This window comes from Cinclus cinclus, chromosome 16 (genome assembly GCF_963662255.1).
Source record: "Cinclus cinclus chromosome 16, bCinCin1.1, whole genome shotgun sequence".
NCBI lineage: Eukaryota > Metazoa > Chordata > Aves > Passeriformes > Cinclidae > Cinclus > Cinclus cinclus.
In genome coordinates, this window is record NC_085061.1 from 15,242,549 (window position 1) to 15,267,273 (window position 24,725).

A 24,725-nucleotide genomic window follows, 5' to 3' on the forward strand; every position below is an offset into this window, starting at 1 on the left:
TTCTCCTATACCTTTTCAAGATGGAGGAGGGAAGCAAGGCTGTTAACCAGGCTGCATTCAGTGTTCAAAATGCAGCAGCACAGTGAACGTACACAAAGCCTTTATTATTCCCAGCTCATTTCCAAAGGCGATGCAGTGAATGGAAGAACATTCTATGAGGAGCAGTGAAAAGGTACAGAGGCAGCATGGCCAGGCTCAGACACCCTCGGGGTGTGCACAGCAGGGAAGGGAACTCACCATTCCTCCCCTGCACTCATGTTAAACATCAGCATCTGCCACTGACAGACCTCAACACACCAGGTTAAACAATTTTTGTTCAATCCAGGGCAGCTAATCTTATGCAAATATTCAGGGTTTCCATAAGGAACTTTTGAACATTCAAATGAACCTGCTACTACCCCAAAGTATTAAACAATAAAAGCCAAACCCAAAATTCTTGACTAAGAACACAGTTTTGTAGAATCTATAAAACTTGACTGTAGAAAATAAATGCCTATTGCCAAAGTGTTTGGCACTCTTCATTCAAAATAAAGAGCCAGCCCAAGTCATGCTTCTCTTCCACTTCAGGAAGAACATTCCTAGTTGTGGAGAAGCATCCACGCAGTGTGGGGCTGGGAGCAGGATCAGCCCTACATGCCCAGAAGAGTTTCCTCCTGGTTTGAGCAGGGAACTGCTCTGAGCAGCCTCTGCTCTGAAGAAGCACCGCAGCAGTGAACTGCAGAGCTGAACCAATTAGTGTGGGGTGCCCAGTGCTGATAAATCCTAACCTCACATCAGGGTCGCTTTTACAAGTGTAGATTAACTGTGGGGAAAACGACAACAACAATTAAACCATTCAAGGCCTGAGGTTTGAGGTTGTTTCGTTAAGTTCTTTATGTGAACTGATCCACATGCACACGTGCACAGCCTGGTAACACAGGAACATTTACAGCTTCCTGCCAGCCATACAGGGAGCACTGCTGACAAAATCATTATTTCCTACTGAAATTCAGTTTTCACTGTATTTAGTAACAGATACATTTCAAGCATAATAGTAATGATTTTAAGAGATTCCTATTACAAAAAAAAAACCAAACAAACAAACAAAAAAAAACCAACTATGCTTTGGGTTTAAGTGTAATGCTTGTTTTCGATGTCATTAACAAGAAGTAATAACGCTCTCATGTAAAATTAACAACTGCAAAATGAGCAAAACAAAAAATGGTCTTTTTTTTCAAATGGGATGATCTAGAAAAGAAGCTTTCTTGTTCTCTAATACATAGATTTCAGAGTTCTATCCTTCACTAGTTTCCCAATTTCCTAAAAAACACGGTTCATTCCCCAGAGCTTTTGGGGTTGTTCCTTAAGCTCAAATTTCCAGCCTTGCCTGTCAGCACAGTGCCACTTTCTATAAAAGCTTCACTGACAAAAGAGGATGAACATGGAATGACTGTGCATGGAAGGGGTGCCCAGCTGGGACAGGAGATTTGGTGATGCCCATGCCATGAACATGAAAAAGGCTCAGGGCTGGTGCCCCGGGGAGTACAGACTGTGGGGTGGTTTAGCCCATCCTGCTCCCATTTGGAAATTCCCTTCCCTCCATCAGTGTCCCTGTTTTGACCAGAGTCTCCATGAAGACTTTAGGGTCTATACACTCCCAAGAAATCCCAGCCATTAAATTTCTGGCCAGCCTTAATCTACTGAATCATCTGCCAGGTGGCTGCTTTCTTCTACTTTGTAGCACCAACACTAGCAATCATTAAAATAATGTTAGAAGCCTTGACAGAGCACCGATGCAAGAGTTTTCCTCAGTCTCTACAACAGAGCCATTAAATCCCAAAGCAGTTTAAACTTTCTTCAGCATTCATTTTAACCACAATTTAACCTTTATTTTCCTTTTCTATTCTGACAGCAACCTTTCTACCCCAAAGTGTTAATGCAAGAAAATAATTACTTAGGCTCTAAAAAAGAGCTGATTATTGTTGTAAAATGTTCTGAAGATCAGCTTCACTTTGCTGCTTTGAAGATGAAAGTTACTGTACTGAAAACATCCAAATGTTAGCAGACACCAAAATTAGCACTAAACAGTGTTAATTATTTAATACTGTCTATAGGAGAACAACTTTCTTCAAACAAATAACACAGCTGAAAAACTGTTTTGTACAGAATCTGGTGTGTCAGTCTCCACTATTTACCATGGAATTCTTAAAAGAATGCAGAAGGGAACTTTAAAATCCTCAGTTAAGCACTCCACTGACAATTTTATCACTTTTTCTTTGTCAGCAACTTATGTTGCATTCTGTTCTTACTGAAAACAAAAGAAAACTTTTAAGTGACTGAAAAAGCTTTTCCTGTTTAACTATTCAGTGTTAAACAGCCAGCCAGCTGTTCTGGTGCCACACAGGTGGCCATGGGACCACGGGAACCAAGTCCCTGCATCCCTAGGCCTATTAGTTAAGCAACTACAATCAGGAATGAAGTTATACTTGGTATTCTAGAGAAAACAGTATACAGACCCAGCCATATACAGATTTTGAGGCTAATTCGCTTTCCCAAATCCTAACACAAACACACTGAAACCCACGAGGCAAAGAAACTGCTGTGTACCCTTCCACAGGCACATAACCTGTGAACATCCAAATTCAGATCTCCAAACCCAAGCAACTCGTAATACAAACAAGAATAATACTGATATACCCTGGAACACCTCTAAAGCAGCAATCTTTTAGAACTCTATCACAGACAGAGCTTCTTGAGCCCCCTACCTCATACAGCAGCATCTGCAGCTGCAAACTTCAAAACTACATGGTTTGTGCAAATAACTATTTCAGAAACAGAAAGCTGAGAGATGCATTCAAGAAGGAAGACCTCATGCCTATGTCACTTCATTTGCATTTCATTTAATAGAACAACCAAATGGCAGGGGTGGAGGGACAAGGATGCTTCTTGATGGAGTTTATTGTACATGGTGGGGCTTTTGGATATGTAATGTCCTGATGTGTCACCATCCCAGATAATCACCCAAATTATTTTTCCCTTGTAAAGGGAGACAAAACAAGTTGCTCAAAATTCTTCTCCCTTTTTTTTTGGAAAACCAAGTTACTTCACATGTGGCAGCAGCTATAATTAGCACATTTTTCATCAGAAATACATTCTGAAGAGGAAATTGTATTCCACTGCTCACGTTTGTTGCGTATTTGCTTTCTTACTAGAAATGACACTTATTTTTTGTTTCATAAGCCAAATCCTCAGACAGTATTTCAACAGCTTTCTGGTCAACTATTCATAGAACATAAAGACAACAAAATAAACTTGAAAACACATTTTAGGACAGTTTGCTACTGCGTGTCACTCAGTGAATTACATCTTTGTTATACCTTGCAGAACACCCTAATTCCAGAAATACACCCCCAATCTCAATACTCTATTCTTTCTTGCAAATCTTCCCAACTACTTCTACTTTCTCTCCACTGCTAGTGCCACTCATCTGTAGCAAATTTTGAGGACTTCCAAAATTGATTACTGCCTTCCTGCTTTGCCTCTGGCTAGAAGCTGGTACAAACACCACCACTGAATTAAGCTGTAGCTCAAATTCCTTATTCTATTGAGAATGGATGATTCTTGCTTTGTCTCAGGACACCCCAAAGTCCCTTAGCTTACTCCACACCCTGTATTTTTCTCTCGAATAATGCAGCATTTTGTGGTTTGTGTCATCATCAGCCACAACAGCCTCACACACAGCTGGGACGGAAACCCTCACTCCTCACACTTCTTTTGCTCCAGTTAGTTCGTTCACATTTCCTGCTACAACTTTTACCCCACAAATGCTCTCACTATTTGGAATATATCCCTGGAGCATACAGAAGCAGATTTTTTTGGCAGTCCTCCCCACTGCTGGATCCCCACTGCCTCTCTTTTTCCTGGACTAGTTTTCCGTGTCTTTAAAACTGCTAAGAGTTTTCCTTAAAGGGGTGTGAGCATGGGATAGTGCATGGCAGTGGATCACAGGGGAGAAGAGAAAAATAAACCCAAACACAGAGGTACACCACAAACTGTCTAGTATGTAATTCCTGGCACTTCCTTAGCTCCAGACCTTTTTCACCAAAAAAAATTCAATTAAGAAGCTATAAGGATGTTCCTTCTTTCAGAGGCAGAGTTGACATGATTTAAGAGATCTTGCTGAAGAAATAGAAGTACATACAAAAGAAAAAAAAAAAAGTAACTGCAATTAATGTGCATTATTTCAAGGTTTTTCACTGAAAAGTGACTAATTTTTTTATTCATTAAACTAACTGAACTGAAGCAGAAAGTTCCAATTTAAATGCCATTACAGTCAGATTTGACCCAAACCTGAAACAAGCTCCAGATGTTACTGGTCAAAGTCAGAATTAGAACAGGATTTAAGAATTACTAGAGACAGTAATAATTTAACTGCAACTGTTATCCCTTCCAGAAGGGGAAACTTTTTCTCTGAAAGAAAGGAAGAGACACACTGTGCCTTTGCAATAAAGAATAAGAAGAGATTTAAAGGCAATTTTAAAAAAAGAGAAGATAAAATAGGGACTGAAAAGAGAATGGCTGCTTTAGTGTTTTTTTTTGCTGGAGGTTATCAGGAAGGAGAAGCTGCTCTCTGGGACACACCTCTCAGACCAGCAAAAGAACCAAACTGACCCTTTGAAAGAATATTCAGTTATTTTACCTACAGAAACCAGGTGGCTACCAGTGACAGTGGTGGTAACACAACACTGGCATACTCCTAACAGCTAAGCTACACAACAGGAAGTTTATCTATGCACATGTAACAGGAGAGTCTTTACCTGTTCAAGCTTGTTCACAAACCCCATCAGACAACACAACGTCTGGATTTTTACCTAGCAGATGCACCTTTCCCCCCACCAATTACATGCTTTGACCATAAAAATGTTAAAATAAACATACACTGTTAATTCATATGGCCAAGCTTTCACTATTGATGCATTTTCATCAAAATTTAAGATCAAAGAAACTCCACATGACCAAAAAGAGAGAAACATAGACAAGGGGACTGGGTGAGTGCATCTCTGTCTTACTTTGACGTGGACAATTTGGGTAAACGAGATATGTCACTAAACATCTAGATGATAATCTCTGGGATGCTAGAGATCCCTGGGATTTTTATCAGAAAACTTCTGTCAAGCTGTAGGGTCTCCCCATACTGCCCTTCTCAAGGCAGGGCCCTGGGATTTAAGCCACCTGCAGCTGAACTGCAGGAGAGAGGCAATGCACCCCAAGGACCAGGCTGCACACACATGAAAAATGCCACATCCACTGCTGCTGGGTTGAACAATGCAAGATAAAAGGGCATTCCCTCAGTGTTCAAAACACTGCAAATGCCACCCTCTCTTTGAAAATTAAAATATTTACATCAAAGTGCTGACACAATAAATGACCCCAGAACAAAGAGAAACACCATTCAGTTAATATAGAGGCATGTGATTTCAGCTTTTGCTATTGCCATCATACCTAACACATGAAGTGTTCACAGCCAAATATGGGTTTATAATTGGGGGGGAAGGGCATCTTCATTATTTTCTGCAAATCCTATTAGCAATGAACTCTGCAAATTTCACAAGCCAACAGAAAGGCTACAAATTTAAGGATTTCAAGGCAAATAGTGCTTATTCCCTGCCTTAATATAATCCAGCACCCTTGAAGTCTGAGCATACTCCCAAACCCTGCAAGCTTCCTTCTCAGGCACAATTCTGAACTCACCCTGCTGAGCTGTACAGGGAGCTTCCACTTGAATGCTGAACTCCAGCTACTGGGGAAAAGGAAAGATTATTCTATATCTACCAATAAATGCACCCCCCATGCACCTGCACACACGCAGACAAACTGAAGACACTGCCCCAAGTACTCCAGCAGAATCCTGGCACCCCTCTGCAGCTGAGGTTAACAACCAGCCTGTAGTGACAAACTCCTGCTACACAACAGCACTGCCTGCACTGCATTAAGTGCATGTTACAACTGCTGTTTTAGGGACAACCATGACATTTCTTTTTTGAGAAAAAAGTCTGCTGGATGTGCAGAGCTCCTGTGAGATTTTTGTTAGCAGTTTTAACAACCATGCAATCAGATTGGCTCAACAATTATAAGCTTTCACACTTTCTGTTCTGTAAGTGAGGACTAAATCAGAAACAGCAGTCTTGGTATTATTTATAGAATTCAGGATCATTTTATTATTATTGACACTATTATTTTAACACTTTATTTACATAAATACTTTATCTGAGATCAAATAAATGACCCTACATTTTATTTCATATACTAGTGTACTTGGTCTGGCTAGCTCTTGAACAGGATCAGCAATCCAAGTGCCAGTAATACAGTTTCTCAACATCCAACAATCAGAATCTGTGCTTACACAGGTCCATAACCTTTACGATGCTTTATGCTCAGGGTGAAACAGAAAGAAAACCAGGAGACAAAAAGCATGAGCTCTAGGGCATTAAGGGTTTTCAGATTCTGTGTTTTGTTCAGAGAGGATGAGTGAAAACCTTGGCAGGTATGTGATGCAGACAGATGGCAGGTACATGATGTGCACACAAGAGCTGTTCCTGCCACTGCTGGCTCCTGCTATCTCACTGGTGCTCTATAAACTTTTTAAAATGGTAACACGTACTTCAGTAGAGCTCCAGCAACTTAATTCCAATACTTATATTTTATTACCATTGCTTAAAAAAACACATCTGAAAGAGCTAGTAGAACTCTGTGGAAAGGAGAAGGCTTTTCTCACCACTACAAGTGGCATATTTACAGCAATCTGTATTTTCTCCCAAATCTTAGAACAACACAGAAAGTGATTAAGCAATCTGGGTAGGCCATAAATCAAATTATTCAGGTGCTGAACTACCATTAAAATAGCATCTTAAAATAGCTTTTGCTGCTGCTGAAGATTACAGAGACAGTCCAAATTTCTCTGCAGATCAAGGAGGCAGCTGCATACATTCAACCACTACAGGATTTACAGTTACAGATCTTGGTGAGTGAATTAAGCTGGGAAAGAAAAACAGTAGGGTGAGGAAAGCATTCCAGCTCCCAGAAAATTCAAGCCCACTCAACACAAGCCAAGTGTACAGCTATCTTTTGAATATAAGCTGAAGTGAAAATACACCACTAAAAATTCCACATTAGCTGAGTGCTGCCTCCCCTCCCTGCCTGGCAGGCAGTGAACACACCATCTTCTTTCTCAGTGCAGCAGTAAAAAGGAGAAAGTTATCCTTGCAGCCTCTCCTCTGCTCACGTCCAAGGAGCACATAGACAAGGCTGCAGCCAAGAACAAGGCACTCTCCCCAGCTGCCCACTGCAGGTGCCCTTCTGAACAGGACCAGGAGCTAGAGCAGTATTTCTTTTGGAAGCAGTTATGTATTTTCAAAGCTTCTCCTCCCAAGGCAGCCCTTCCTCCACCTGTGGTGCACCCTCACCTGGGAGACACAGGCACAGAGCAGTGTCCTGTCACCCCAACAGGTCACCCAGCTGGAAGATGGCTCCCCAGGAAGGAAGTGTTGTCAGGAACAGGACTATGGGGTGCAATACATCAGCACTGGAGATAAAAGTTACCAAATAAACAATCCCTCCCCAAATTTCTAAGCATGATGTAGAAATCAAAATTGCACACTACCAGCAGCAGGTTCATAGCACTGAGAGTTTAACAAGCTTCTCACAGTAGGCAACAGTCCGTATTTAGGGTAGAAATCAACCACAATTGCTCAACAATTTAACTTACTTAAAAAAATTTCTTACTCCAGAAAACATAAATACCCATTTACAAAGCTGTATACTGCCAAAAATTTAAATACTTCTATTGTACACCCATCCTTTGATTTAATAAAGCATGCATCTGAGGTGGTTAATGTGCATTTCAAGGTATATTAAAAATGAGAGATCAAAAATTAACATTAGCCCAACATTTTGCTCCAACTACACTAACTAGACCCCATCTAGCATTAAGCTCATCAGTTCTCAGCAAATTTTACCTTCTTAGGTCTAACCTGTGAATGTGATGCTAATAGCAATAGACACACTTTAAGCTGAATTCAAAAAGACAGAAATTTCATGCACCTTCTTCTGCAAACTTTCCAGATCAGGGAAACTCTGACACTCTCTGCTTCCAACACAACTGCTAAAAACCTTTATTATCCAACCATATTCCAGAAATCAGTGCCTTCTGTTTAAATTAGTATCATCAGACTGGCCAGAAACCTTGGCTGATCAAACAGCTGCAGTAAACACCAACTCCAGGTCTGAATGCAAGCTGGAAATTTTTATCCCACATGAAAAGACAACTTGGACAGGAGACTAAAACCCCCCAAAATGCATTTAAATCATCATTTAATTTAAATTATTATTTAGATTTATAATTTAAGTTAGGTAACTGACTTTTTAATCAGACTTGAATCAGAAAGCAGTAACCCACATTGCACAGGTGAAAAAACTGAAGACCCTATTTGGAAAATGCAAGAAATTATATTAAGCTACAAGGAATACCCTTGTGAGAAGAAAAGAAGTAAAAGTAGTGAAGAAGTAGACCTGTAATAGGAACAATTTCATCCACAGAAGTGGTTTGCATCTGAAAAACATTCAATTTTTATAATGGTAAAACCATGTGTCTGCACTAAGAGCTCTGTAAACTTGCATTTTATACCTTTGGAAGTTTGCTATGGCCCTGCAATGCATTTCCTGGGGGAGACAAGCCCAATAAAGGCGGCCAGGTGCCCAATAAAGGGTCTTGGGTATGTCTTAAAAACAAGTTATAGAAGCTGTTAATGGTTTAAGAATTTTCTCATCCTCCTGCCTCCACAGTGAAGTTGACCCACTTGTCTGTGGGGCCAAACAATAAAGCGAACTGAGCTAGGTTAAAAATAAACACAAAATAAGGAAGTTATTTTCAATTCAGATCTCTTCATTCATCTCTTTATGAGCAAGGAGGCAAAAGGGAAGCACAGAGGTCAAAAACCCCTGCTCCAGAAGAAAACCTCTTCTCTTTAGCAATGTTAACATGACATAGACACAACTCTTCCCCTGGCTCTCAGCAGCATGTAAAAGTCACTGATATAATGAAGTCTGGTGCCCAGACAAAAATCAAGAACCTTCCTTGCAGCTTGTGTTCAATTTTGGGTTAAGCTCCTCTTTCTTGAAGGCATTATTCTCAGCTGGACTGCTGCACAGCCACCTGACACTGTACCAGTCAAAAGACTCCTTGGATGTGGGAGATGTTTTATGCCTCTGGCTCCAGAGAGGTCAAGCACGCACAGCTGCCAAATGGGCTTCTGCTGGACTAATTTAAGCAAAAGCCAGGTAACAATAATAATAATCTTGAACAAAATGGGCCTTCAAGATGTAGTCTGTGTTGAATTCAGTGCTACTGGTACAACTTCAGCAAAAGCAAGTGTTTACCCATTTGGATAAGTAAGGCTCCCATGGCTTATGTTCAGACCTTGAGTAAGCTTTATTTCAAGTAATCACATACTATTCTTGGACTTGACCTCAGTTTTGTTCTTCAAAGGTGGCATAAAAGACCTAAATTTTTATTCATCTCAATTATTAGTTGCAATAGAGATTTACACAAACACTTGTGGGATATACAAGATCTGAGAAACAACAAACAGATAAACATACTGAGGAGAACCACTTGAAGCACGGGCTCTCACTGCACTCGGTCCATTGTAACTGCAGGATGCTGAAAGGTCTTATGGAATTAGTTGGAATGTTTTCTTAATCCAGCAAGAGAGGTCAGTGGCCAATAAAGCCAAAGTGTTTTTATCCCGAGTTTAAAAGTCTGAAGACAGATGCTGAGGTTCCACACACCTTTCCTCAGCGGCAATGCCACCAGGCTCAGTCCCAGCTCTACAGCCAAGCCTGCCCCAGAGGCAGCTCTGCTCGTGCTCAGCTGCAGGGACTGAAGAGCCCCTGTGTCTGACTCCTGATCTCCAGCCAAGCACAGGGAACACAACAGTCATGGCTTATCAACAGGCAACTGGCACGGCCACAACAACATCCACTGTTGTGCAACTTTCCAATTACTTTCCCATTAATCTGTGCTATTACCAAAATCAAGAGGGTTTCCCTAGCAGAGCTCTGCCAATAAGCAAAGGAGCTGCACAGCTTTCCCTCCTTCATAGGGAAGCCACAGGAATCCTTTCCAGTAAGGACCACATCCTTTCAACACCAGCCCTCTCTCCTGCTTTTGGTGATACACTCCAGGGCACAGGTGCTAGGTCAAAGCATGAACCTGATGAACAAAATAAGTTGAAAAAACAAGACAAATCTCCTGAGGATGAGGAAATATTTTAAAATCAGTGTGGAACGGAAGCAATAGAGTTGAAGAAAAAAAACAATTTTTATAAAATTCTGTGGTTAAACTTTCAGAATTAACTACTTTTAAAGAAATTATTAGTCCGTTCTTAGTTCTGGCAGATCTGGGGTCGATTTTACTGTTGCTTATTTTTAATTCCTCAACCATAAGGACACTTTTAGAAAAAAGAGAAAAAAAAGAAAATAAAAAACCCAACACTTAAGCTTATGGTTACCTTTGTGGCATGACAGAAATAGTATTTGAAACCGTCAGACTGAAATAGAGGAGGTGAAAGCTATACAGGAAGAATGAGAAGGAGGGGAAAGCAGATGAAAAATGTGAAACACCACTATTCTAATTGCTGTTAGCAGTGAGGGTTTTGCATGTGCCTTGTGACCCACTGTTTAAGTCATATAATATACAGACACATTTGAGTTGTCTCTGTGTTCAAACTTCTAATAGTTTCTCCTGCTCTCCAGAATTAGGTTCACCCCTTGAAATTATTAAGCAAGTAACACTTAACCAGGTGAAAAATTCTTTAGAGGAGGTCAGTTCCTCACTATTCCCAAGGAAGAAGTAAATCTAACTAATCCTTAGCTTGATTTAATGAACAACAGAAGGTTCACACAGATTCTGCTTAAGCAAATTTCCTTTTATAACAAGTACACCTCACACTGTCTTAGGACCTGAAGCCTTTAGACCCACAAAGCAGCATGTGAGTGTCCAGTCAACTCCAACAGAAGCAAATTAACCATTTACCTAACTGGAAGAATTAAGATATGTTCTGAAGGAAAACTTATGCCTAAAAATTGGTACCTGATCACAGTTACCAGAAGTATCTGGTGATAAGTAACTGAGACACATTTCACAACTACTGAGCAGCAAAGAGGCAGCTGCATCAAGAGAACTGTCTGGATTTGTGAGCAGGAAGGGAAAATCCAAGTTCTGCCTCACCTCCAAATGAAGTTATCTCAGGTCTTGGAAAAAAACAAAGGTGATGCAGAAATCACCGTACCCCCTGTACTAGGATTCAGAATTTCACCTTGACTAAGACAACAGGCATTTTTAGATGAGGGCAAGAAAAAAAATAATAAAAAGAAAATGTTCACTCCCCAAACATTTCTTAAGAAATGTCTCCTTCCTTTTCCAGCAATCAGAGACTGTCAAGACTAGAAAAATCAACAGGTTACTGCCCAAAAACAGCATGGTGCTAAACAGCACACTCACACAGAGGGCTGAGGCAGCCTGGTAGGACCAGAACCATAATGGTCCCTGATCACAGCTGATGGGCAAAATAGTGCCTGGAAATACAGATCCCAGGCACGGGGTGGCCAGCCTTTACACCCCAATACCTGCACACTGGAGTGCTGGAATACAAGCCTCTGCCATTGCCCCAGCTGTGTCCAGCACACTGGGAGAACCACAGAACATGGGAAAGTTCTAAGCACTTACCCAAATTCCTCCTGCGCTGAGGGATACAGGCTCAGCTGCACCATGGAGCAACAAGAGCAGGTGGCACAGCTGCCCCAGTGCCTGGACAGGGTGGCTTATATTGGGAAGTCTGTTTCTCTTCTTCAAAATGTAATTTCTCCCTTCTTAAATGTCATATACTAAAATAAATACCATCATTAATTACCTTATCTACTAAAGATGGATGTAACATCTGTACATTTTCAATTCACTGACTTGGCATTTTATGAAACCAATTTACATCACTAATGCCTGATCTATTTATCAGAAAGAATATTAACTTCCTAAGTTGTATTTGAAGTTTAAAACCATCACCGAAGTTTGAATAGGCACTCTCACACTTCTATCAAAATCCCACCACAGTTCTGCTGAACAGTATCAGTAATATCAGCAAACTCACTGAAATGCATGGGGAGGACAATCTCTGTTGTGGGAATACACAACCATTCCTTTTTTCAAACGTGGCCAAAATTCATCCGATTGTTGTATTAGGATAACACCACATTTAGAACCCTAAACCAGAACTGTCCTTAGACCTTTACCAAAACACACGTGCACAGCTGGAGATATTCGTAAAAAGAATTCTTACATTGCTTACATCTGTGAAATCATCAGATGGTCATGATTAGAGCTCAGTGAACACCAATGATACTCCTACACATCCTTTGCTATTTACACTAGGAAAAGGGATGACCTTAATAATTTTCACAGATTTCTGCATTTAAATCAAGTTCTACTGAAGTGCATTAAACCCCTTAACACACATATAAAGCTCCAAGTTCTGTTTCCCAGCAATTTTATGTTTCATATCAAAGAGATGTGACTATATTAAAAAAACTCATCACCTCTCCTAGGCTGCAAAACACTGCAGTACCACTAAAAAAAAAAAATCTATTTTGAACTTTCTCCTCATACAACATTCCAGCTCACTATCCACATCATCTTCCTCTGGCTTGCAATATGCTTTGGAGTGCCAGCTGAGGGGCTGGTTCTGGTGCAGAACAGCTGATGGTGTTCAAGACACCTGGAAGACTGTCCAGACCCACACACCAGCATATATGCAAGCATAGTCAGAAGGAATAGTGTTTTTTCCTCCCCTATTTAAGCAGGATGCTCCTGGCTCACCTTCTCTGGGTGGCATCACTCTGGAGCTCACTTTATAGCTGCAGCCAGGGAGAACTCAGGTCTGCAGACAGTGAACGTCCTGTTCTACTAAGACATTTGATGCTACAGAGCACGATGGTTTTGTTTAAATCTTCACTATTATATGGTTCAGGAATTACTTACTTTGGTAATGTTTTAAACAGCTGCCAAACAGCAATTAAAAACACTAACTGAGCTATGCTGTATTGATTACAGTGTGGAATTTAAATTTTCTCAAAATTTATTACTTAATCTGCATATTTTTAATACATTTTGCCCAACAAATATGCCCATGCTGTTACACCAGACAATCAAATTGTGATATTCTAGATCACATCAAGTCCAATATAAAACAGTTTTCAAATGTATTTTTAAATTCTGAAGAGAATCCCCAAGATTCTTAGACACTACAGTAAGAGTCACACTGTCTTCCCCAAACTGGAAATAGCACAGTATTTTCAAAAACCATGTACTAATTTCCAGAAGGATAATTATTTCCAGTGAACAAAATCTCAGCCTTCTAGGGAATCTAGGCAAATCAAAGTCAGAACAAGACACTATTTCCAAGCTGACCATTCTTTATTTTGCTGGCAAGTCACTCAAACCCTATTCAATGTTTCTAAAATTACAGAAATAGTTTTACTACGATCAGCAAGGCAAGATGAAAAATAAATAATTAGCAAAACTGTTAAAATATTGCAGTCTAAGCCTGCAACAATACACACAGATTATGCTACAGCCACTGCCACTGATTAGGTGCACTTTCACTCTTTTTGCTACTGTAGGAAATTAAAATGCTATAACTACTGCAGCAAAATACATTATGTGACCAATGGAAATATTTCAGAAAACAACACTATATATTTAATAACTTGACAAATAAGACAGCCCATCTCCAGCCCCCCTTCTATGTGTCAGAACACTTTTTAATAACTGTTAACCTTGTCGCTGGTAATGTCAAATCATGGTAGCCAATTTTGAATATATTAATACACATATGTATTTCAGAGGAAAAAAGCATATTTGCTGTGGATTATTAATAACTTGCATTGCAAGCCACCCAGTATTTTACTCCTTCACAGTCAACAGCCCTAGGCCCTACAGCCCCAAGATACAAAGTCAAACTACAGCAACTGATGTGAGACAACTCAAAGCACAGACTAAAGCAAACAATGCCCTATTTTAAATGTATTATCATTCAAGAAAAATTGGATGCTTCACAAGCTTTAAACCAGTTCGTTTTCACCCTTACCCCAAATATCGAATGATGTCATGCAAGATGTACTGGCTAAACTGGTTTAACTGCTACAGGCTGGATGCACTGTTTAGATTTTGTTGTGATAAATTACTTCGAAGCAATGAAACTGATTCAGTTGGTTTTAAACAACTATGTTCACCTGCTCTTTTAGAGTAGTTTGGACTCTTATTACTTCTCACACAATTTGACAGCTTGCTACTTTACTTTGTTTAACACCCTAGGAACAACAGGGAGCAGTTTTTACCATTTCCAAATTCAGTCAACAGCATGGAACAACTGGAGTGCTGTAAGGAAGTCTGAGATGCACAGCTCATCCTGAGGAGCATGCAATCTGCACTTCCCTCCCAAACTTGCACACATTTTCCACTATTTTACTATTTCCACTTCTTCACAGAGAGTTTACTAAATCAGACAACTTACTGATAACCCAGTTTCACAGGCAGTTTATGGAGAATGCACAGAAGGAACTCCAGACATAGCTTGTACTCTTCAGAAGCCACCAAGGCCATTTTCCTGGTTGGCATGAAGTTGGATCATTGAGAATGATCCAATGCACATCTTCTCCCAAAGCCCAGCAAGCTGTTTCCAGAGCTACCAAACATGACCATTACTGGGAGGAAGAGGCCAGGCCTGGCTCTTTGCTCTAGGTATAACCCCAGAATTAGCCTCATTTTGCTTGCTGTCCACTGCATCAGCATTTTTATATTCCCTCACTTGACCATTACCTGTTTCATGGAAAACGCTGGAGAGGGGAAGGGGCAGGAAGAACACATAAACAACCAGATACCCACAGTTGTATAATGAAATTAGTCTGCATATTCTCCTCTAAAATACACAGCCCCATTTTATCACCACCTGGCTAACAGCAACACAGAAGACAGCAAAGGAGTTCAGGGAAAAAGAGGGATACAAGCCTTCAGGAGGAAGGCATAGAAGCAAGCAGAAAAAGAAGTGAACACTGGATTATGTATGCAAATAATATTAAATTGCCAGGAATTGAGAATACCAATGAGGACAAAACATGAGAGGGAAGCAAGCATTCAGAAGACAGGCAAAAAGAAGTAAAGTATTTGAGACCAGTATTCCAGAGTGGGTTTGAAATCTACCAAATTCTGTCAGTAATGAGCAATACAGGAATGAGTGAGGAACACAAACTTTCAGCTGCATGAAAATTGCAAAATAATAATAATTTAAACAGTTAAATTAAATTTAATAATTCAAATAACTTAAACTTTTCACATACACGCAGATATGTCTGGGTTTTTCCTGTTTTTTTTTTTTTTTTTTTTTTTTTGTATGTATGTATCTTGCATCATTTCACTTGCAATTCAAGACTCAATTTTAAATTGTCCAAACTAAGGGAAAACTTAAAAGATGAAATTGCCTGAGAGGCTGAAGAGCTGACACAAGGACAAAACGCAAATGTGCAACCTGAACTACCAGTCACTACACCTTCCCTGCCTGTGACACTGTTGCTAAGCCTGTGCTGGCTACTTCAGGAAAGAAACTTCCCTAATGAGAAACACACCTACCTGTGGAGCTATGGGCAGAGGCCGAACCTACAAAAAAACCCAAATTCAAATTATAAAGAAGGGAAACTTACAGTTCTTAAACTGTAAATGAGACTTTTCACAAAAGAACTCTATGCAACATGTAACTGCAGATTTGTATTAAGCTGAGTTCTTTGAAGCTCACATATTTGTGAAAAGATGTTACAGAGGAAGCATACATAAAGTATCAGACTTGGATTCAATTACCCTTTATAAGGCAACTCACTAACAACACTAGAGCCCTAATTCTTTGCATCATAAAACCAACTACACATCCTACTTCCAGTACAGAAAAAAACCACTATTATTTATTTCTTAAACTAAATTTATTTAGCATACAAATAAACTCTTCAGAATTTCCACAGGATAATTTACTAATCACCACCCCAAACTGTTAATTTATCTAACATCCAGGCACCAACGGCTCATCTGCACACTCCCACTCTGCTTCGGCCCAGAGGCAGCCAAGGCAGCCAGAATCACATGCTTTTTTGCAGCAGTGAATAAATGAGGGGTGCATACAGAATCCAGGATTGGTGACAGAATTTGGCCAGGTAACTGTCAGCATCTGTGCTACCTCAAACTGCCCTTCTTGTTCCTTCCTGCCCCACGGCAACTCTCACCACATTCACAGAACACTTAACTGGGCTGCAGGGTGAACCCAACTGACAACCTGAACGATTTTAACCCCTCACTTTCTGTCTGTAATAGTCACAGGGACGTGCACTAGCCCAACCGCTGGCATGGCACATGAGGGGACAACCAGCAGCAGCGAACGCAGCGCTGTCCAAGTGTCCCCTCAACTTGGGAAGTAACTGCCTTCAGATACAGACAGGGACACAACCCTGACGGTTTTCTGAAATTTAAAGTTTCTCTGTCCACATATCACTACTGCCAAGCCCCAGTAAGACTAGAGCTGGTTACTAAAACGCACAGGTAACAGAACCAAATCCACAGAAGGGTGACTGGTAACACTCAGCACTGCAGCGAGTACTGCAAGCAGGTGAGGCTACGCCACCCTGGTCCTGCTGAGCAGGTACCTGGCCCTTACCATGGTGCCGCTGCTTCTTCCCACCGTGATGCACAGATTAATTCTTCTTTCTAAGGGAATATCTTTCCATCCCTTGTGAAGTCCAAAAGTGCTGTCCAGCAGCACTTTCGTTTACACAGAATGTCCATAAGGTCATCAAGAAGAGTAAATTACTCATAAGGGAAAGAAAGGGGAGGGGACAAAACAGGCACATGAGAGCAAACACTCAAAATACCATCTCTGATTCAACCCTGAACAGTTTAATTCTGCACTTCGATTGCTACATCTGAAATTGTTGTTTCGTTCCTTAAAAATTGTTCCAGTGTAGCTGTACACAGACTAAGCAAAGCTTCAACTAATTTAAAATCAAGATGTGCAATTTTCCACTGTGCATTCTTCACATGCCTCCTAAATCTAATGTGATCACTCACCAAAGAATGGCATCCAATACTGCTCTGTGCATGTTAAAATTAAGTTAACTACATGTTAAGTCTTTTCCTCACTGCTTGAAAACATCTCTAAAGACAGCACGAACACCCATATATTAAGATGATGAACATTGTTTTACACATTAAATTAATATATACCCAAGATGACAACTTTTAATAAAAGTCAGCAATAACCTGATCTCTGCAGCCCAGTAAAATTAACATGTTCCTCTAAGAAAAAACAAGTATGGGGAAAAAAACCTCTAAAGGCTAAACTTTTCTGGCTTTGTTTTTTACATAAATGGATAGTTCTCAAAAATTACTAAATTTGTCCTATCAGTTGGAATCAGCTGTGTGTGGTCCAATAGATTTCAAACAGATTTCTGAGACGATGTATGCTCAGTGTCACTATGTTGACATGTGCAGAGACTCTTCCCTCCAATGGAGGTGGCCACCAGCATGATTTTCACAACCACCACAGTGATTTCTGCACGTATTTTGGACTCCTGTATTCCCAGTGGCAGAGCGGGGGTGATCCAGAAAAGTTCATGACACCCTTACACTGCATAAAAATGTCCAGCATGGTAGTGTCCAGCCCACAAAATTCAAAATAAAAACAGTAAATACAGTCAATATTCTAAAAGACTTGAAAATGACACTGAGAAAATGTAGATTACTACTGACTATCAAACAATCTGCTGGAAACTGTAACCCAAAAGATGCAAATATTCATATGTATAACAATCGGAGATTTAAAATTACCTCCTTTTTAATAGTTGTCCCATTGTATAGAAACATCAGTCTGTAGATTTTACTAAAACAGAACTGAAGAGTAACTTATATAGTAAATAAGCTTGAGACACTACTGCATAAAATAGATACTTATGTTTTAAAAAGCCAGGTTTTATGTAATGACCTTCTTATCTTGAAATGTAATCTCACAGTCACTCTGACAAACTTCCACTGAAACACCCTCTCTCCTCCCAATTTCAGTGGCTATTATTTAGCATAAAGGTACATCTGCTAAGTCGATCGTCCTGTTTTCTAGCTAAATATCTTGTGCTGGGGAATGTTTATGTTATTCTTCACTGTAAGTAGAACTGTTATCTTCACAGCCAGGCGTTCTAAACGATATTCAGGTAGTTGGTGATTTTGACCTCCAAGTCAATCGGTACGAGTAGCTAGCCCACTGTGGCTGTCCTTCCTTTGGGAATGAAACCCCGCCGTACATTTGCCCAAAATAATTTTACAGCGTCGAATTCAGATGGAAGGTGCTGTTCAAAGGGGGGCAGGGCGTGCAAAAACAACACCACAATGCAAAAGAGAGGAAAAAAAAAAAAGCAAACAAAAAAGGCCCCGCTAAAAGCATCACTGGAGACTACACCGGACGGAGGTAGGGAACATGCAAACGTAGTGCCTCCTTTATGGAGCCAGCGCAACTGCATGACGGTGCAGGATGCGGGCCGCGGGCTGTGCAGGCGCTACACATGGCCAGCGCTGCCCGCCGACCCGCGCAGGCCCGGCCGGCAGCGGGTTCTGTAAATAACCCTCGGAGGAGGGTTAATTAAAAATGGCGAGCAGCGTAGCTGCCTGCATACAATGAGCGGCCGGGCAGGGCAGGGCTGCAGCCCCCCGCCCGCCCCGCCGGGCAGCCCCGCGAAAGCCGCGTCCCCTTCGCCCGCCCCAGGCAAAACCCTGCCCCGGAATCACGGCAACTACTTTGAGCGGACCCCCAGACCTCCGTGCCCACCCCCGACTCGCCCCCACGCCCGACGGGAGGCTCCGAGGGTCCGGGGGCGCGGGGCTCCTTTTGTAGCGGCGCTTCCCCCGCGCCCTCCCCCTCCCGCGGTGCAAATTCTTGCGGAGCCCCCCGGGCCGCCTCCCCCGGCCCCGCACCGCAACTTTCCCCGGCGTCCCCCCGCAGCCCCGGCGGGCAGCGCTCCCCGCGCCCCGGAGGTGCCGGGGCCAGCAGGAGCGGCCCGGGCAGAGCGTGTTTACCGCGGAGGGCGGCCCAGGGTCCCCGAGGGGACGCGGCGGTGGGGGAGCTCCGGGAGCGGGTCAGAGGGGCGAGGGGGAAACTCTCCGCGGAGTTGAGGGCGCAGGCCCTGCTCGGCTTTACCTTCCATCTCCATATCCTCGGGCTCGCTCAGCTGCTGCTCCCCGGGCTTCTGGTGCTGCTGCTGCTGCTGATGGTGGTTCATGTCGGGCTGGGGCTGGGGCTCGGCGGCGGCGGGCTGGGCCTTTCCCGCGGGGGGCTGCGGGCCTGTGTCGGGAGGGGAAGGGGCGGAGGAGCGGCGGGGCCTCGGCAGCGGCCGGGACTGGGCGCCCGGCTCGGGGGGCTGCGGCGGGGCTCCGGCGAGTAGGGAGCGGGGCGCCGGCGGAGGCAGCGAGACGCGCACGTATTTGCTCGCTATTCGCCCAATCTCGGCGGCGGCACCCAGTCGGGGAAAAGGGGCTGGGAGGAGGGACCGGCCGGAGGCGGCGGCTTCCCCGGGGGCCGGAGGGGAGGGGACCGGGAGGGGGGGACGGGAGACCCGGAGTCAGGGCCCGGCGGCGCCCGGCGCTTCCCCTTCCCCCGGCGAGGTGTCCGCGGCGCTGCGAAGTCGGGGAGGCGCCGCGGGGCCCCTGCCGTGCCCTCCCGCCCCCCCCGGCGCCCCGGCACCGCCGCTGGCCGACGCCCGGCTCGCCGCTCCCGGCCCGCGGGCCGCCCCCGTCGCCCGAGCCCCGGCGCGCTGCTGCCGCTCCGCCGCCGCCAGCGCTCTGTGCCTCAAAATGGCGGCTGCGGTAACGCCGTGAAATGTCACATCCGCATGAGGGGGAACAGCCCCGCAGCCGGGGAGGGAGAGAGGGAGGGAGCGAGCGGGAGAGGGAGGGGAACAGCGCCGCCGCCGCCGCCCCAGGAGGCCGGAGGGGCGGGGACAGGGCCGGGCGGCGCTGCCGCCGCGGCCTCCCCGCAGGGCCGCTGCCACCTGCGCGGGGAGCGGCGCGGCCGCGGTCTGCGCTGCCCGCCGGGCCCTTGGCGGCCGCTGCGGCGGAGACCGCGCTGCTCGCCCCGGCTCTGGCTGGCTGGGCCGCGCCCTGCGCTCGCCGAGTGGGCCCGGGCCCGGGCCCGGAGCGGAAGGAGCCCCGCACGGCCGCGCACCGGCACCCGCCGCCTCGCGCGGGACCCGCGGGGCTCGGCCCGGCTCCGGCCGGGCCCCCTGGGCTCGGTTGCGCCCGGGCCTGCGGGTGTGTGGCTGTGCGGGGGCTCACGGCGGACCCTCTCCCTCACGGGGCTGCGGCCGGAGCCGGGGTCTGCGACGGGGCTCTCCCCGAGGGGGACCTTGCGCGGGGCTCGGCCTGGGGCTGGCAGCACCCACTGCCACATGTGCGGCGTGGACGGGCGAGTAAAGGACGCGTTTGTGTGATGTGTGTAAAGGGGAAAATATGCTGTAAACAAGGCCGTTCCTCGCCTGCGCGCCGCTGTTTTTTCATTATACTTGTCTGGAGGATGTAGTCGCTCCCAGGATGGATGGAGGAGGCAAGGGTGCAGATGAATAATAATATCTGGCTGGTCCAGGCTGCGGTTAGAGCAACGAAGGAAGCAACTTCGTTTAAGGATGGAAGTGTAGTTGGAAGGCCGTTGAGAGTTGCATTAAACAGTCCAGTGTTTACTTTAGGGTGCTGGAAAACAGGCAGCAGGATAGTCTCCAAAGGGACGGACTCAAAACATGCAAAATTGGGCCTCCTGAAGGGACTGAACACAACAGTGCTGGTCTGCCTGAAAGTAGATAGATGAATTTTTAAAATTATTTGTTTTTCTAGTTTATAAAGTGAGCAAAGTAAAACCAATCTAAGGGGGAAATTCAACTTTCCCTTTTGTTCCTCTGAATTTTCAAAAGCTTTTTAAAGAAAACTGAATAACAAATCTGCAAATTATTTGTTGCTATTGACCCAGGCACAAATATGACAAATCTGCCAAGTCTGGGTTTACAGTGTCTCAGCAAAAGAGGGAGATTAGGACAGTGGTTCAGACAGATTGATTCACACATCTTTAGTCTCCTCATGTCCTAAACTTTGGATTCCCCACTGCCAGTCTTTCCCTGTAATTACCTCCCAGAACAATTACTCTTTCCTAACGACTTCCATTCCAACCTCCTAAATCATACACAGGTTTAAACTCATCCCTCCATCCTCCCTTCCAAGTGATCCCCAGTACAGGATTAACCAGTATGTCACAACAAGGTGGCGGCTACGGGTTATTACCTGATTCTTCAGCCACAGACACGGGGCTTGTGGGTAAGGAACAACTGAGGAAAAGATTTCACTACTGCAAATAATGAGTCCCTAAAATTAACTGTAGGCTGGTGCTATCGTAAGCCTTAAAAACATTCTTCCATATGTGAAAACTTCTCTGAGCTTCAGTTCATTTTAAGGTAGATAATTTTCCAAATTTGTTGAAATAATAATGTTCCAAAATTCCTACTGTTTTAGGAGAATAAAAGTTGTGCAAAATTCATCCGTATGAATCTTTTACTGTGGAAAAGTGTAAAAGGTAGTATTGAAGAGAGAGGGAGGAGTTTTCCTGTCATTATCTGCATGTGGGAACAATCAATCATCAGTTTGCCAAGGCAACATATCAAAATCCAGCACTTGATTGTATATTCATAATTTAAGTCTAAATCTTTTGAGAGTCCAGCTACAATAAGGTCTTAAAATATTTCACAAAGGCATACAGAAATCTGTCGTTTATATTGTGCAAAAATAGCAAAAATCTACTGAGAATTGATTCAAGTATTTGCATTTAAGAGGCCATAAATGTTAAGTGTGTGTATATAGTAATGTCAAATGCATTCATAAAATGATTAAATAGCAAGCATTTTATACCATCCGCTAGCGATTGTACCAGTGTGATTTGACTGTTTCTAAGCAGGAAATAGAGATCTTATTAACTGTTGATCTTGGGGTGAAATCCAGATCTCAACATATGCTAACACTTTATCCTAACTACATGAATAATATGTTTGCTGAATATTCCTGACCCTTTGCCAGTCCTGAAATTTTCTGCTCTCCAGCACAAGACACAAAGACTCTGTCCTTTGAAGGAAAGGACGATCACCTTTTTATAACCACCTGGCCATGTCACTGCTGCTAGCACTTCACACTGCCTCCATTCTGCTACTGATTACAAATCCTTACTTATCAAACTGATCCATAAATGCCTCTTGTTTTCTTACAAATCTGTTTCTGCACTGCACACCACATCCTCCTGTGACTCCTGTCCACTGTAGTTCTGATGGTAAATTTCTTGTGCAGGAAAGTTGGGCAAATCTCTGGTATAGGTTACTGATATTTACAAAAACCTGAAGTAAATATCATTAGCAGGAACATCATGAATAGAGTCTAGGTATCCATTCCTTTTGTCCTTGTCCTTGTTTTTTCACTCCTTTTCATTTCTTACACCCACTAACAGAATCTTCTCTAAAGTTAGGCCTCTGTCCTGTCTCCTACCCCAGTCCCTCCTGGCCCTTGCAGAGCACTGGGTGTTCTGGTGAAGCTGCACCTGAGCACGGGATTTCATCTCCCAGGTCCAGGCGTGGATCAGCAGGCAAAGGGGATGCCCGGTGTGTGCCGGGGTCAGTAGGGCTGGGACCGGCTGCAGCCTCGCCAGGTGCCACATTCCCTCTCCGTTAGTCATCCTAACGAGGTGGAGTTAAAGAGGTGCTATCGTCTCTAAAATGACGCCATTGAAGAAATGGGCTTCGTGTTGAGAGGCTGACCTGCTCCCCAGCCTCCCTGAAATGTAAAAATTAATCCAAGTCAGGCTGTTTATTTTTGAAACACTCACAAGCCCGTGTTTGTGCGCCAGGCTGAGCCTCCGGGGAGCAGGGAGAGCCCCGAGCCTCCCCGTGCCTCTGCCCTCCAGGAGAGAGATGCTGAGCGTGGCACAGCCGGGGGTTCATCCCGTCCTGCTCCGGGCTACCCCAGCCTCACTGCTCGGACCACGGGGAGGGAGCTGCGGAAAACTGAAGGAAAGGAGGAGGCTGCTCGGCCCGTCCCGTGCCCCGTGGCAGGATCAGCCAGACCAGGCGTGTTCCTGCCAGCCTGCTTCTTTCCTCCCTGCTACAGGAAATCTTGCTTCCCACTTGGCTCCACTTGCCGCCCTGGCTTTAGCCTAGAAATGGCCTCTCCTGGCCGGTGCAGGACTCATTTCCAGCACCACGGATGGTGCGCCATAATGTGTGCAGGTGGCCGTGTCTATAATTAAGAAGACGTATAGCCATTTAATGACAGAATGACAATTACACCAGCACACACCCTTAATACAGATGCACTAAACCAGCAGAACTGGGGTTGCTGCTTGTGCAGCTTATTCTGCTGTGTTTGTGTCTGTGCCAGCACGCACTGACACACACTCAAAACACTGAGTGTGCCTCACTCTGGCAGCCTCTTCTGGTCTCTCATAGTTTTTCTCCTCCATCTCACATATGCACTTGCTGCTACAGTGATAAAAGTGGTTTGAATTATCTCATGGTGGCCAGAACCCCCCCCTATTCCATTGTTCGTGGTCCTTCTAATGCTCTGCCCCATTGCCTGTGCTGCTTGGATTGCTTTGTACCTGGAAAGAGTGAAAGGAACCTTTATTTAGGGACCCGAAGAATCACATCCATTGTCCCAGGTGCTCTAGATCAACATAACTGCAAATCAGAGACCTTCCAGCTGAAGCAGGTGACCAGTGGCTCTTGCAAACACCTTCAAGCTGAGTGTGAGGAAAGAAACAACCACGCCTCCTGCAGCATGTGAGACAGGAAGCCAACAGGCAAAAGCGATAAAATGTTGGTAAAGGTTCAAAATGAACTGGGAAAACTAGGTTATTTGTTTGACTGCAATGTATGTATTTAGCTATAGTAACTTGTTCCACAAGTGGTGGGATGGATGAAGTTTCATGCCCTGTAAATGTATTTTCTATGTTTCGTAACACTCAATATCCTGCAATAACCTCAGAATTGTATGGCTTTTCTTTCCAGTGGCAAATGGCTCCAAATAACCCCCATCTTTCTCTGAGCAAGTGCTGGAGTAAATGATCTCTGAAAGTCCCTCCAAGCTGCAGTAATTCCATGATTCTTTAATATGCCAGCAATTTCCACAAAGTATGCAGGTATTTCCCACTTCAGTTTTTTACCCCCTTTACTGACTGGGGTTTTTTCCTGAGTTTTTTTGCCTGATGGACAGGCAGACAGTGCAATAGCCTAGGCTCAGAAAACTAGAGTAAGATACATAATTGCAACATTTTCAGGGATGTTTGCAATACAGAGATCTTTGGTTTGATGATTTCTCTTTAATCACTCAAACATTATATTTTAAGGAGAGATATAAATCCTTATTCCTTAGTAATAAAAGGTGGTGAGCCCATTACAGGTGAATACACCATAATTCAAAGATTTACATGACTTAAAATATATTTTGTAGCAGTTTTTCAAAGCAAAAATTTTCATATGGCTTTCACAGGCAGTCAAGACATCTAATGTCATAACTATTAAAAAAAAAGAACTGA

At 43.8% G+C, this 24,725-nt stretch overlaps 1 protein-coding gene across 3 annotated transcripts in view; it reads right to left on the reverse strand.

The window, feature by feature from the left end:
- Positions 1 to 19,981, reverse strand: part of USP7 (ubiquitin specific peptidase 7) — a 71,470-nt gene extending 51,489 nt beyond the window's left edge. For 2 of the 3 annotated variants that reach the window (XM_062503782.1, XM_062503781.1), the window contains exon 1: positions 19,311 to 19,979. In XM_062503782.1, the coding sequence (XP_062359766.1) occupies positions 19,311 to 19,392 (82 nt within the window). In that variant the 5' untranslated portion in view covers positions 19,393 to 19,979. Of the gene's footprint in view, positions 1 to 19,310 lie in introns of all 3 variants that reach the window. The other variant, XM_062503783.1, reaches the window with a different exon arrangement.
- Between the last annotated feature and the right edge of the window lie 4,744 nt (positions 19,982 to 24,725).